General features: G+C 32.1%; 3 protein-coding genes across 3 annotated transcripts; 1 reads left to right on the top strand and 2 right to left on the bottom strand.

Moving 5' to 3' along the window:
* The first annotated feature begins 6652 nt into the window (after window positions 1-6652).
* LOC117908113 (putative F-box/LRR-repeat protein At3g28410) lies at window positions 6653-9053 on the top strand. Its single transcript, XM_034821785.1, has 4 exons — window positions 6653-7065; window positions 7137-7545; window positions 8653-8829; window positions 8901-9053. Exons 1-4 carry the CDS (start codon window positions 6653-6655, stop codon window positions 9051-9053), a joined length of 1152 nt encoding a protein of 383 aa, XP_034677676.1.
* Window positions 9054-9496: 443 nt separating this feature from the next.
* LOC117908474 (chaperone protein dnaJ C76, chloroplastic-like) lies at window positions 9497-11288 on the bottom strand. Its single transcript, XM_034822071.1, has 6 exons — window positions 11167-11288; window positions 10880-11057; window positions 10532-10721; window positions 10323-10429; window positions 10014-10218; window positions 9497-9908 (listed from the first exon to the last, which is right to left on the bottom strand). The coding sequence occupies exons 1-6, from the start codon at window positions 11247-11249 to the stop codon at window positions 9766-9768; spliced, it is 906 nt and encodes a 301-aa protein (XP_034677962.1). The 5' UTR covers window positions 11250-11288; the 3' UTR covers window positions 9497-9765.
* Window positions 11289-12757: 1469 nt separating this feature from the next.
* On the bottom strand, window positions 12758-14669 carry LOC117908473 (chaperone protein dnaJ C76, chloroplastic-like). Its single transcript, XM_034822070.1, has 6 exons — window positions 14442-14669; window positions 14147-14327; window positions 13775-13946; window positions 13548-13654; window positions 13233-13437; window positions 12758-13132 (listed from the first exon to the last, which is right to left on the bottom strand). The coding sequence occupies exons 1-6, from the start codon at window positions 14621-14623 to the stop codon at window positions 13017-13019; spliced, it is 963 nt and encodes a 320-aa protein (XP_034677961.1). The 5' UTR covers window positions 14624-14669; the 3' UTR covers window positions 12758-13016.
* Between the last annotated feature and the right edge of the window lie 1122 nt (window positions 14670-15791).

The raw sequence follows: 15791 nt of genomic DNA, 5'->3' as shown, positions 1-15791 counted from the left end.
GTTTAAGTTAGCCTTGAGTTGATGGGTTGAGTTTGGGTAGGTCGGGTATATAATTCAAAATCTATCTATAATATTTTTCAAAAAAGAAAAACTTTTTTAATGCATTTATATGAAATTTAAATAATAAATAGGACAAAATTTTAATATATAAACATAAATTTATATATATATATATATTTTTTTAAAAGTGAAAAATATATAATATAATATAATTTCATATTTTTTTCTTAAATTTTGAAAAAGAAAATGAATATTATTATATAGAATAATATGTATTATAAATATTATAAAAAAACGTTAAATGGGTTAGACATGGTTGTCTGCACCTTATGCACCCTTAATTTTATTTATTTTTAATAAGAGATTAATGATTTTAAAAGACAATTTCGAAAATTGAATGCTAAACCCAATTAATATCATAAATTTATAAGCAAAAATTGATCTAAAATATAGATATTTCTTTGAAATTATATATTTTTAATTTTCTTACTACACAAATAGACTTCAAATTAAGTAAGTAAGAATTAATGCAACGGATTCCTTAATAAATCTATTAATTAAAAAAATACAACTTAAAAAATAACTTAATAGTCACCATTAGAAATTCATAGACCAAAAAGAATTTCTAGACCAAAAAGAATAACTATGTTAATCCTCTAAACATAATTATATTTTTATGAATTTTCTCATTTGATAAATAAACTTTAAATTAATCAAAATTTATTAATGAATCTAGCTAGTAATTTTTAAAAATAATTTGAAATAAAAAATAGACTTAATAACTATTAGATAATAATAGACCAAAATCTAAAATGAGACATGATTCTATTCTTTTCAATTTTTTTAATAGTCATAATCTTCAATAAATTTAATAAATTTTAAGAATGATTTATAATTAAAAAAACTAAATCAAATAATTTTTGAATAAATCAAAATTGTTATGCTAAAACTTAGCTGAATTATACTTCCTTTATTTTAAATAAAATTTATTAACCATGATTATTTTTTTAAAAAAATTGATTATGCCTTTATAAAGATGTTAATATTTGAATTTACAATTTCTTTTTTTAGAATAGAAAAAATTACTTCTAGAAACAATAATTATATAATAGAGGAATATTACTATTTTCAAACTTTAATTCATAATAGTGAGATATATATATAAATTGTATATACTAAATCCAAATGAAACCAATATCTAAAGTTAAATGTAGAGTGCTAATGGCACCACAATCCACCTTTCTTCCATTGTTCGTTCTTCTTTACTTAAAGTTTTGCTTTTAAGTGATTATTACATTGAATTCATTATACGAATGCTTCCATTAGCATCAATCCACTAAGAGTTTGATAAAATGCAAATTAAATAGATTTACAAGATAATAAATATTGGGTTTTTTTTTTCTATCATTGTGTGATGCATTATTATAACTCGATTATTATTATTATTATTATTATTATTATTTTACCCTCGTCTATTTGTACTTGACCTACAATAATGAAATTTAGAGTGCGTTTAGGAGTGATTCTAGGAAACATTTTTAGCATTTCTAACACCTTAATGATAAAAAATTTCAAGTGTTAAAAAGATTAAAAGTGTTTTCTAGATTCATTGTCCAACGAATTCTTAACCATATTGCTTTTTTTAACTTTGAGCCTCTTTCTGTTGAATACATATGACAATTAGTTCACTTCTTTTTAATATATTTGTGATATATAATGTATAAGATCAAATTATTAGAGAAGAAAAGTCATTGTAAAATGAATAAGGAGACCTTCAATAAATGTTGTACTATTTCCTTCAATTAAGAGGTTGTATCACTCATTTTTAGGATATGCCCGTGCACATCACTACAGTGCCCCCCCTTTGATTTGAAATTGCATCCGAGGTGATTTGAACCCCAAACCTTTCGGTTTGGGGTTCAGTCCTCTTACCAACTGGGCTAACTCGCCCTTGTAATATAAAATGCATTATAGATATATATACTTAAAGTCATTATATAAAGAAAATGTTAAAAGAATATTTTAAAGAGCAAATTAATTATAATTATTTTATAATTAAATGCAAAATTTTCTTTTAATTAATTACTAAAAATATAAAAATTATATAATTTTATTCATAATGTTTTTAATATCATTAATTAAATATTAAAAAATTATATATATATATCATAATTTATTTTATATTGTTTAATACAATTGAATTAAATGGATCATATTTTAATATTAATATATATTTTAAAATTAGACATATTATAATCAAATATCATAATATTATATGTAATTTAATAATAAATGTACACTTATAAAATTCATATTTTTATCGATGCATACGATATTATTATATGATAAATCATGTTATACATATATCAAAATTTTCAATAAAATAACTTTAAAATGTCTATTATACTTCTAATTATATTATTATGAGATTTTCCTTACATTTTCATGAATTTTTAACAATTTTAAGTATCCACCGATATATCTCCGATATATCCAAAAATATCTCCGATATATCCGTAAAATCGAAGTACCGATATATCCGTGATTACCGATATTTTCATCCTTGACTATACCATCATATTTTATTGTTCTCATTCTAATGGTCAAGGTACTTGCAAGGGATTTAGAAGTTCCAAAGAACTGTTCTTCTACTGGCTTAATATGATCTAGGACTACTCCATGAATTGTAGGAGTATTTATGCCTTTCATTATCCTTAGATTCATGTAATTAGAACACTTCATTTTTCATAAAAAGTCTTTTCTTTGTCCGTGTTTTTAGAAGTAAGCTTTATGAGTTTAGGATCTCCTAGATCGTAATCTAAATCCCTTAAAGATTCCATACAAGTAACTAGTACTAATAATAAAATTCATCGTTGATAAGAATTTAATTCATAAAAGTTACTTGTATGTCATGACAATATTTAAACCCACATCATTAAAAATTTAATTATAACAAGAAATTAGTTAGTGAATACATCAATTATAAAACAATCATAATCCTTTCCTTGAGCTAAATTAAAATCACATTAATTGAAAAACGTGTTATTATAATTTTTACATATATATATATATGTATCGTAACATAAGAAAGTTGAACATTATTGGACAAAACCTCATTAACCTTTACTTATTCATATTATACAAAGTGATATTCCTCTATTGGGATTAATACTAAATATAAGTTGAATATTATATGATTAGCTAAAATATCAAAGTACATATTTATAAATTTTATCTTTGTTGTGATTGTCAATATTCTCTTGTTGAGAAAACCAATTGTAAATCATTTAGATGGATCATCCACAAAAAACCATATATTATATATATAAAATTGAAGGCTTTAAATCACTTTTCTAAAGTGGCAAGATCTTCAAATCATTATTCGCTACTCTCCTTTTGCTAACAGGCAAAATTATAGTGTGTAGTGCTCTCAAAGTAATTTAAACCTTAAAAGAGAACGCGGAAGTGTGATTTGGGGTCTTAACTAAAATCAAGACCTTAAGATATATGTAGGTTATAATATACATTTTCACTCTCCTTTCCCTGTTCATCCAATCATGTACTATGAGAAGATTGTGATGTACATGAATAATGAATAATGGTGGGAGGTGAAAGGGAGATATCTCTTCAAATTTATAGAAGCTAAATTTTTTTAAAATTTCCTACTATTAATGCTTTTAATGGTTTGTATAAAATTCTTAGATTCTTTGATAAATTGATTCATCTATCGATCTTTTAATATACTTTTCTAAGGGAATAAATTTGATAATTTTTAATAGGGATGAAATCTATCCTTATTTCAATTTATCTTACTTTTGTTTCTCTTTTTTTTTTTTTCCTCCCCTCTTGTGTGATAATGATCATCTCAAGGGATATTAAACCCTTTTTCCTTGTTTTGATATTTTTTTCTTTTTTACATTTATATATCATTTTTTTCATTAAGGGTGAACTAGGGTGGTATCTGTCATATCTATGATAATAAAAAAAAATTTCTCTTCTAGTAGTATTTGTACATGGAAGATTAAAGAGGCCCCTTAAGTAATAAATTTCACATTGACAGATTTTAGTCTCTCCTTTTTCGTTTTCTAGCTTTACTAGAAAATTTTAGAAATTGTTTTTAAAAGCATTAATAAATTGATAACAATAAAATTGGAACTTGTGATATTCAATATTCAATATTCAATTCAATTTTACACAAAATCTTGATATATATATGGAATGTAATATTTGAGATAAAAAGGAAAGTTTAAGGTTTGAAATTTTAGATCCATAGGCTAAAGTTTATACTCTTAGCTCATGGCCTTAGTTTTAAGCAGTATCTTAATTTCTACTCTTATTTTCTTCAATTTTTATCACCCCTCAACTTCTCCCCACTCCTCTCACTTTTCTTTATCTTCTTTAAAACTTATGACCTTTCTCCATTTGTTATGTCTACCTTCAAAACCTAATCTATTGCTGCTTTTAGTATTAGCCTTGGCTTTAATTAAAGATTTGACAAACTTTTATTTATATGTGTACACACAAATTTCGTGAAAGTTAATTATAAGCAAAACAATAGGAGAAATAATAAGAAATAATTTTTTTTTATTAAAATTAATAAATTATGGGGCTTTGTGGTAATGTTCTTTTATAAAAGAATATATTATTCTAATTCTTTCACCTGGATTACAATTTGGAAGACAACGATAAAATGTCTCCTTAATTTTAGAGATCAACCAAGGGTCACACATGACTTGTTCTCGCATGAACTTGTTAAAAAACGAAGATCGCGTGTGTAGTATTTCTGTCGTTTTGTGAACTTGCAAAGAAATTTTTCTTCTTTATAAAGTCTATTTTCCTGTGTAGAGTCGTTTTTGTCAATCTTAAGAAGTTCCTCTTATTGAGGGAAGTCACCCCTATTTATAAGTGAAATTATGAAATTAAATTTTGAAATTCCACAAGATTTAGTTGTTTAATTCAAAAAAATTGATTATTTTATTTTAGCAACTTGTTTTCCTCATTAAGGAAATTTGTTAACAAGAAAATATCTATTTGTTTATTTTTTATTCTCTTTTGACTTCAACTGATATATTAATTCCTTTTAGAAATTTGTCAAAAAGAGAATATTTTATTTTAATTCTCTTTTGACAACAATTGGAGAGTTTTTATTTTATTTTATTTACAAGACTAAGTTTTATAGTCTTCCAAATATCATCATGTGTTACCTTTTTATTACATGTCACGTGTCAAATGTGTAAATTGGTTGACTATGAGGAGAATCACATTTTTTGAATACCAATTTAGTGATAATTTATTTCATTAAAAATTTTGATGTCTACAATATGATCTTTACCCTACCTATAAATTTTGGAACTATATCTTTATTTGTGCACATAAGGCAATTTCTTAAAAAAAAAAAAAAAAATCATGAAAATCAAACTCTATGAGAAGATGTATCTTTCACCAAGTCCTTAATTTTTAATAAAACATATTCATTAATACATACAATTTTTCATAATTTTTACTAATACATACTCACAAGTATTATTTAGTGGTATTATTTATAAGAAGCTAGTATTTCAAAACATTTTCTTTTACATTACCATTAATGATTATAATTGAAATATTGATAGTAAATATAAGATTTCCTAAAATCTATAAAGTCCAATATATATAAAGAAAAGAAAGTTTCAGACATTACTTAGGGTTTTCTATCCTTCATTGTTTATATACTATTGTTTTTTCATTTTTTGTTTGCTTGGTGTATGGAATGCAGCCAGGCCAAGGAATCAATTGAGCTGTTGAGGATATCAATTTATTGAGGAACTCAAAATTGAAGTAAGTGACTTTTTGTAAATTGATTCTTATTAAGATTTTTTTTCTTGATTTTATTATTTATTGAACATATATTGATTGAGAAATTTGGAGAAATCAATAAACTTGTAATAAGACTCTCGTTCGTCTTTGATCATCTATACATCACTTTTTTTTTCTTTTTCCGATTTTTCCTTGTATGATTTATAATGGAACTAAGATATCAAATGAGACAAAGAAATTGTAGATCGACCTATATCGATATTAGATTCTCTCTCTTTTTGTCACTTAGCTTTATATAATACTACATTTTTGTTTGTTATTTATCAAATATAGGTTGATTAAGAAATACATAAGCATGAATGATTTCAAATTTTAACCATATTCTTTTTTTCTTTTTTCTTTTTTAATTTTTTATAGGTGTGTTCAAGAACTATAATTTGTTGGCAGATAGCATTTGTTTTTACACATTCAATGTACCCAATCCAATGAATTTGATTTCTATAAGTGAAATTTGCACACATTTTGCACATGAAATAATACAAATATTAATTATACTTTAATGATATGTTCCATCTATATACTCAATCTACCCCTTTGTGGCTTTTATAGGTATCTATTTTTAAAGCAAACTAATTAATTTAGATAATTTCAATTATCCTCTTCCTTTCTTCTTCTAGGTTGAGACCTCCAAACTGCAAGGAAAAAGAAAATTCTGAAAATGGGTTGCACAGGAAAAGCTCAAAAGCGTATGAGAAAAATACAAACAAACTCAGAAAATAGGCACAACCAGAATCAGAATGACTTCATTAGCAGATTACCAGAGGATATTCTTCTTATTATCTTAAACAAACTGCCCATGGAAGATGCTGTGGCTACCTCCTTACTCTCGTCGAAGTGGAGGGACTTATGGAGGCTCACTTCTAACGAGGATTTCAACTATCGATGGGTGCAAGTCAGGAGAAAAGAAATCCATCCATCTGTGAACCACTTTGTCTGCTCGCACCATGGCAAGGAGATCAAATGCTTTTCTGTGTCTTTGAGGTGTAAGAAGAGTATATTGCCTGATGTGCAGTCTTGGATTACTTATGCAGCTAAAAAAAATGTTGAAGAACTGTGCATCAACTTGAATGATAGGGAAGATAACAGGAAGAACAGAACGTATCATTTGCATCATTTGAGTTTTCCTGCCTGTGTTTTGAGCTTTTCTTCCCTGGTGAAGCTAGCTAACCCTCAAGTTTCTATGGCTGGATATGGATTACTTCCCTCACTGTGAGTCCCTGAAAGAGCTTCACCTAGAAAAGCTTGTATTGCCTAATGATGAAATCAATGGAATCTTTCAGCATCAATGGAATCACTGAAAAATCTCCAGCAGTGCAACTCCTGTGCTTGATTAACTGTAATCTGACTGAGAATCTCCATGTTAACATTTCTTCAAATTCTAATCTTCGGAAGCTGATAATTGAGGATGAGTTTGTGGAGTATAGCAGGATGCAGCATATTTTTATCTATGCTCCAAAAATTACGAGGATAGAGTTTTTGTCAAGCATGCCAAAGAGGAAGTACCATATAGTGAACATGGGGGTTGGTATTGAAGCAAGGTTCAACTTGAATAGGATGTTTCGTGAGCGAGGAGCAGCCAAGGCCACCTGTAATGGTGTGCTTGTTCGCCGGTATCAGCAGAAACTTTTGGGTCTACTCAAGACGTTTCAGACTGCTAAGGTACTTGAAGTATGTAGCTGGTGTATTCAGGTATGCATTTCTCCATTGGATTTTCAGTTCTTCCCTCACAAACTCTATTTGGTAAACATGTCACGAAGTCATAAAGAAACTAGCTAGCCTCTGTGGGTTTGGTTCAGCAGGCCTATTAATGACCAATGGAGTTTTAGGTGTGCAATAAAGGTTGAAAAATGATCCTGGGGTGGGATGAGAATGAAAGGGCAGAGATAATTAGGCCTTGTTGTAAGCCACGGGATAAGTCAAGACCTTGAGATGGGTGTGTTGTGTGGGATGGATGATCCTTAGATGAGATCAGAATGAAAGGGCAGAGATAATTAGGCCCCGTTATGAGCCCAGGGATAAATCACGACCTTGAGACGGGTGTGTTGCGTGGGATGGGTCAAGCCCCATTGTGTATCTCCCAATGATTAAATGAAAGATCAGAGATGATACTTAGGTGTAAGACTAGGGATAAGTCAAGGCCCCGAAATGGGTATGTTGTGTGGGATGGATGATCTTTGGATGAGATGAGAATGAAATGGCAGAGATAATTAGGCCCCGTTATGGGCTAGGGAAAATTCAAGAACTCGAGATGAGTGTGTTGCGTGGGGCATCTCTCAATGATTAAATGAAAATCAGAGATGATAATTAGGCGTAAGACTAGGGATAAGTCAAGGCCCCGAGATGGGTGTGTTGTGTGGGATGGGTCAAACTCGGACTACGTACCTCACAATGATTAAATGAAAGGTTAGAGAAAATTAGGCACCGCTATAAGCTTGGAAATAAGTCAAGACCTCAAGATGGGCGTGTTTTGTGAGATGAGTCGAGCCTCACTGTGTACCTCCCGATGGTTAAATGAAAGGTTAAAGATAATTAAGCACCACTATAAGCCTAGGATAAGTCAAGACCCCGAAATGGGTGTGTTGTGTGGGATGGCAAAAGTCCTGCTGTGTAGCTACTGATGGTTAAGCCCAGGGATTGGTATGAATAAATATCACATGGAAGTGCAAAACGAGAATTAGCTGGACCTTATTGACAACTCACTGGTTTTGAGATGAGATGACTAAGTCCTTGAGGGACGATAGAATTCTAGATTTTCTGCGGACTTAACTTACCAAATTTATATGGCATTCTATGCAGGTTTTATCCATATTAAAGGTCAGACAGCTGGAAATTCTGTTGTTTGAGGCAACCCATCTCGTGCTGAATACCGGACTGAATGGTTGGGAGCTCCCAGGGATTGCACTGCTGCTGAGGGCCTGTCGCAAGCTGGAGAATCTTGTCATAGTTATGAATGATGAAGCTGAAGAGTTACAAGTGAGTTTGCTCATATTCTATTTGTGTACCTTACCTGTTTATTTTTCTAATTTAAGATTGTCTATTGTCAGTTCAATGATGCTTTCCAACGAATTTATGCTTTTAAACAAGAATTTTACTGGAAGAACCAAGGTGCTTCCTCCACTGTCTGCTTGCAACAACTGGCTGTTGTTGAGTTCAGGATCTCTCATGGAGATGAGTTTTTTCGAGTGACCGATAACTGACATTAGAGACTTGGAGACATGGAAAAATAACAGCATTGAGAAACAATTCTTCCCTGAAGACACCATCCAAGGATATTCAGCTGGGGCTGAGCTTCTCAGGTTCTTGAGAAGCAAGTCAGTAAATCTAGGCAAGTTGATTTTCACTACTAAGAAGCAGCAGTTTCAGATCTGTCTGAAAAAAAATTTAACCAAATCTTCCCACCTATGCATGAGAGGTTATACTGAATATATAGAACTCAAGGCCTGATTTATTCGAAATTATGAGATATTGAACTCAAAGCTTTCTTACACTGAAGCCTGTTGGCCTTCAACGCCTTTGATAGTGATGGAGCTCATATTGATGAAACTTGTGTTTGATTATTCCTTCTTCAAGTTTTTATGATGAAACTAAGAGTTTGAGACAATCTCAATGTTGCTTGAAATTATATATATACACATGGATGTTACTAAATGCAATACATTACATACATACTGCATAGTATAAGAATACTATAAACTAAATATGATCATCCTATATGCGAGAAATGTTGGTTGTGTTATATATGTATGAACTCCTATTAACCTTGTAAATACATTTTAAAACCATGTGGATCTCATGTGTCCAAAATAGATAATATCTACATAGTTGGGAGAGGTTGTGACAGTAAACCTGACTTCTATTTGTTCTCCTATTTACATATTTCCTGCTGTCTCTCTTCTATTGCTTGTGTATTTACTCTTTATTTGCCTTGGTGGAGCCAGAGACTTCCTTCAGCCAATTCCAAATCCTTGATAATCTCTCCATCTTTATTTTCATACTTGCATTGGCCCGAGCCTCTGCCTGAGCTGGAGTCTCTTCTTCAACAGTTCTGGATGCTGCAATTTCAGCATATTTTATGGAAAACAGAGCAGGATTCAGTGCAAAAGAAAATTTGCTCCACTTAAAAAAAGAAAAAAGGGCAATAAGGTGACCGCAATTACCATTTCTTTGATGATGGTCAGCCTGCTGTTTCAGTTGCTTGTTGAAGGCCTTAGCAGCCATGAAAACATTTGCAGGCCTTTCCCATCCTCCTCCAAAAACACCATAACCTTCCTTGGGTTGAGGCTGAATCAGGAACTCTAGTATTGCCAACTCTTCCCTATCCACCCAGTGAATGCAGTTTACTGGGCATGAATCAACCGAAACCTGCAAGATCCCAAGTCACCCAGCAGGTTAGTTTACATGTACTGATTGCCTTATTATCCAATGTCCAAACTCTCTGTTCAATGGCCTATTGGCAAGTGTGATACCTCAATTTTCTTGTCATCATCTCCATATTGAGCCTTGACTCTTGCGCACCCAAGAGCATCATCCATTACAAAAGTGTTACCTGCATGGTGGACACATTCTCTGCAACCTGTCAAAAATATTGAAAAATCGGATGAAATTCCAGAAAATGATAAGCTTGTGGGGGGAATATTGATCCAAACCCAACAAATTATGAGCCTTTCATCCCAACCTATGCATTTATTTTCATCAACAAACAGAGCTTGGGGTCTCAAGGGGCCTTTCCATGAACTACCCATGCCAGAAAAGATTCCCCCAAACCCCACTGTCATTTTGCCGATTGAAGCATCATACTCTCTTCTGAGATCTTCCCTTGCCAGAACCCTATACGCCTCATTCAGCATCAAACTGTACTCATGTCCCTATAACAAATATAGGGAAATTCTTCAACATCAAATTTGCAGTGATTTACAGTACTATTGAGTCAAATGGTGGAAATGAGATGGACTTAAAATCTATGAATCTTCAAAACCCCATAAAGAAAAAGAAGTTGAATTTCTAACTTGAAAAAAGAAATGACCTTTTGTCCTGCAACATCTGGGTGATATTTCTTTTGAAGCTTCCTGTAAGCTTCTTTGATCTCCCGATGATTTGAATCAACAGAAACTCCAAGCAACTCATAGTAACTCTTCCTTGTTCTTGCACTTTGACCATCACTTCTACTACTGCACCTTACTGAAGTGAACTTGTGCCTCCATCTTCAACACAATTCCATTAAAATTTAAGAGAAATTTAAATCAACATGAATTACAACATTTCTTCGGTTTATAGAAGCAGCCATTGACAGAAGAAGAGCCACGTACGTACCTTGTGGTGAGGTTGTTTGGGATGTCGAATTGGGAAGAGTTTGGCAATGAGAAATGGTGAAGTGAGACTTCAGAGACCCACATACTGTTTCTAGTTTTCTAATGATAAGAGTGGTGTGGGTCTTTCAGGGAAGGAAAAGATAAATATCCATCTGTGACATGGACGTGGGAGGTCGAGGCAAAACGCTGCGTTTTATTGTTTGAAACAGTATAGATGAAACTGCGGAAGGCTCTGTCTTGGTCTTGGTCCAACAAGGCAAAAACGGCAAAACTTTACTTTCTCCGTTTCTTCTTTCTCATGCCCACTAGCCTGGCTCTCATTTCATTTTATTCATCTTGGAATGTAGGAAAATATCACTAATGAATCCCTCTGCTTAGATTATCGAATATATGATATGTTGATTTATGTGCAATGATTTATGGTGAAAATTAGAGAAAACGAAAAGAAAAAAAATACAGATTTAACGTGGTTTGGCAGATTGCTTACGTCCACGAGAATAGAGAAGAAGACTTTCACTATATATCAAATTAGGGTTACATAAAATGATATTTATACTAATCATCCGGTAATGAAATTTCAAAAATACCCTTAAACTCGCTATGCTCCGACATTTGCCATTTTTTCTTCATATGTCTTTAACTTAATATGAGTCACATACTATTACATGATAAAATTTAGATAACTGAAGAATGATGCAAATACATGAAAGCAAAGTACAAGAACTCAAACACATAATCAAAACACAAAATCGAAAGGACCCGAAGCAGTGGTGGAGCAAGCAAATGACTTAGGGGGCAACATCTAACTATTAGTGTGGTGGTAATAAAGGAATTCTTTATTTAGGGTTCAAATTTCTCTATATGATTTTTTTTTTTAAATTTAGGTGAAGATGCATATGTGACTTGGTTGACTTAAACCTCAAGATGCATAGTTACATCGATCGATTGATGATGCATTTTTTAAACTATTGAAAGACCCTTGGACCCAAAAAAAAAAAGTAAGTGATATACTGTTGTTTTTTATACCGGAACAACCAAGGTGGTTCCTTCACTGGCTGCTTGTAACAACTGGCTGTTGTTGAGTTCAGGATCTCTCATGGAGATAAGGTTTTTCGAGTGACCGATAACGACATTAGAGATTTGGAGACATGGAAAAATGACGGCATTCAGGAACAATTCTTCCCTGAAGACATCATCCAAGGATATTCGGCTGGGGCTGGGCTTCTCAGGCTCTTGAGAAGCAAGTCAGTAAATCTGGGCAAGTTGATTTTCACTACTGAGAAGCAGCAGTTTCAGATCTGTCTGAAATTTTTTTAACCAAATATTCCCTATGCATGAGAGAATATACTGAATATATGGAACTCAAGGCCTGATTTGTTCGAAATTGTGAGATATTGAACTCAAAGCATTCTAATACCGAAGCTTGTTGGCCTTCATATCCTTCGATAGTGATGAAGCTCATATTGATGAAAATTGTGTTTGATCATTCCTTTTTTTTAATTTTTATGATGAAATTAAGTGTTGGAGACAATCTCCATGTTTCTCGAAATTATATATACAAGCATATTACCAAATATGGTACATTATATACATACTGCAAATTATAAGCATATAATTCTATAAATATGGATTCCATATCGAATAAGGAAACCGTTCCTAAGGCTATATACTTATGAGTTCCTTGAAAACGTTGATAATGCTATGTGTACGAGTTTTTTTTAACATTATAAATATGTTTTAAAACCATAAGGATACTATAAGTCTAAAGTAGATAATATTTACACAATTTTGAGTTGATTTTAACATTAAACCCAGCTTCTATACGCTCTCCTCTTTACATATCTTGTATATTTACTCTTCATTTTCCTTTTTTGAGCCGAGTCGCCCCAGATAAACAACACGACTGAAAATTTCCTTCAGTTTTTCCAGAATTGCATTGGAAGTCTTTTCGTCATCAGTTCTGGATGCTGCAATTTCAGCAGTATTTGTGGAAAACAAAGCAGGAGTCAGTGCAAAAGAAAATCTGCTCTTCACTACGAAAAAAAAAAATAAGGTGACTGTAATTACCATTCCTTTTATTGTAGTCACCCTGCCGATTGGGCCGCTTTTTGGAGGGCTTGGCTGCCATGAAAACAATTGCAGGTCTTTCCCATCCTCCTCCAAAAACACCATAGCCTTCCTGAGGTTGAGGCTGAATCAGGAACTTTAGTATTGCTAACTCTTCCCTATCCACCCAGTGAATCCAGTTTACTAGGCATGAATCAACCCAAACCTGCAAGATCCCAAGTCACCCAACAGGTTAGTTTACATGTACTGATTGCCTTATTATCCAATGTCCAAACTGTGTTCAATACTTCAATGGCCTATTGGCAAGTGTGATACCTCAATTTTCTTGCCATCATCTCCATACCGAACTTTGACTCTTGCACACCCAAGAGCATCTACCATCACAAAAGTGTTACCTGCATGGTGGACGCATTCTCTGCTACCTGTCAAAAATATCGAAAAATTAGATGAAATTCCAGAAGATGATAAGCTTGTAAGCGCCCGCCGCCGCTCTCCCCTCCCCCCCTCCCCTCACAATCAAATTATGAGCCTTTAATCCCTACCTATGGATGCTTGGGGTCTTAAGGGGCCTTTCCATGAACCGTAACCCAAGCTAGAAAAGCTTCCCCAAAACCCCACTCTCATTTGGCCGATTGAAGCATCATACTCTCTTCTGAGATCTTCCCATGCCAGAACCCCATACGCCTCATTCAGCATCAAACTGTACTCATGTCCCTATAACAAATATAGGGAAATTCTTCAACATCAAATTTGCAGTGATCTACAGTATTATTGAGTCTAATAAAATGGAAATAGTGAATTCACAGTAGGGGATAACCTCCATAAACCATAGATCAAATGGGCTTAAATCTATGAATCTTCAAAATCCCATAAAGAAGAAGAAATTGAATTTCTAACTTGAAAAAAGAACTGACCTTTTCGCCTGCAACATCTGGGTGATATTTCTTTTGAAGCTTCCTGTAAGCTTCTTTGATCTGCTGAGTATTTGAGTCAACAGAATCTCCAAGCAACTCATGGTAACTCTTCCTTGTTCTCGCGCTTCTTCGACCTGCAGTGCTGGTACTGCACCTTACTGAAGTGAACTCGGGCCTCCATCTTCAACACAAATCCATTAAAATTTAAGAGAAATTTAAAACAAACATGAATTACAACATTTCTTCTGTTTATATATAGAAGCAGCCATTGACAGAAGAAGAGCTATGTACGTACCTTGTGATGAGCTTGTTTGGGTTGTCGAATTGGGAAGAGTTTGTCAATGAGAAATGGTGAAGTGAGACTGCAGAGACCCACATACTGTTTCTAGCTTTCTGATGCTCAGAGTGGTTTGGGTTGTTGAATTGGGAAGAGTTTGTCAATGAGAAATGGTGAGGTGAGACTGCAGAGACCCACATACTGTTTCTAGCTTTCTGATGCTCAGAGTGGAGTGCGTGTTATTGTTTGAAACAGAACATATAAAACTACGAAAGTCTTCGTCAACCAAGGCAAAAACGACAGAACTCTGCTTTCTCTGCTTCTTCTGTCTCGTCCCCACGAGGCTCACATTTCACCGGCAAAGCATAGATCACAAACTAATGAGAAAATTGAGTGATGTCATTTCACTTTCACTGGGAAAATTTCTGATCACGATCCAACAATGAGATAATGAAAAATGATATACAAATGGATAAGACTAGAACACAAAACCATAGGACCTCAAAATGCATTTTGGATATCATAGAAAGACCCTTGGATCTATAATCTGGTGCAAGATTTCTCCCTCACTTTCTTTGTCCAAAAAAAAAAAAAAACCATGGAAGGAAACCTAAAGAAAATCAAAATTTATAACCCTGTTTGATATTGTTTTCGAAAAACAATTTTTAAAAACTGGTATATGCTTTGCAAAATAAAAATTTGTTTGGAACTGAAAATGTTTTTAACCAATTTTTAATATTTTTAAATATGTTCCAAAAGTATTATTTATATCTAGTACTTTATTTTTAATCATTTTATATGTTTGTATAATTACATTTTAAAATAGCATTTAAAAAATAAATAAAAATAATTAAAAACAATTAAAAATTGATCCCTAAAAACATATTATTTTCTATTTTTGAGAATAAAAAATAGAAAACAGTTTTTGACGATCAAATTGATTTCTAAAAACACCTTGTTGCTTCATTTTATATATTTAATCAATTATTAATTTATATTTTCTTGAACCCTTAAAGATTTTTAAAAATTGTAATTTTATTAACACGATTATTAATTTAGTATATTTATTCGAGTTGGAATTAAAATATTTTATTATTTAAATAAAATTATTTATTTATTTATTGAAGTTTAATTGTATATATAATTTCAAAAATTTCTTTCTCTAACTAACATGAGTGTGTCGTACTTGTCTTATATTCGAAGACCCACAAGGTCAGGAAGTAGGTATCCTTATATTCAAATGACCCACAATTACATAAAAGAAAGTCGTTATATTTGAAGCACCCACAATTACGTAGAAGTAAATATAAAGTTCTTTGTTGTTGCTTTCAGATCAAGGGGGAATCTTTCTTGTTTATTTAGCATGAT

Source organism: Vitis riparia, chromosome 19 (genome assembly GCF_004353265.1).
Source record: "Vitis riparia cultivar Riparia Gloire de Montpellier isolate 1030 chromosome 19, EGFV_Vit.rip_1.0, whole genome shotgun sequence".
Taxonomy (NCBI): domain Eukaryota; kingdom Viridiplantae; phylum Streptophyta; class Magnoliopsida; order Vitales; family Vitaceae; genus Vitis; species Vitis riparia.
The sequence above is the reverse complement of the archived record's forward strand: the minus strand, read 5'-3'. Positions and strand labels throughout refer to the sequence as shown.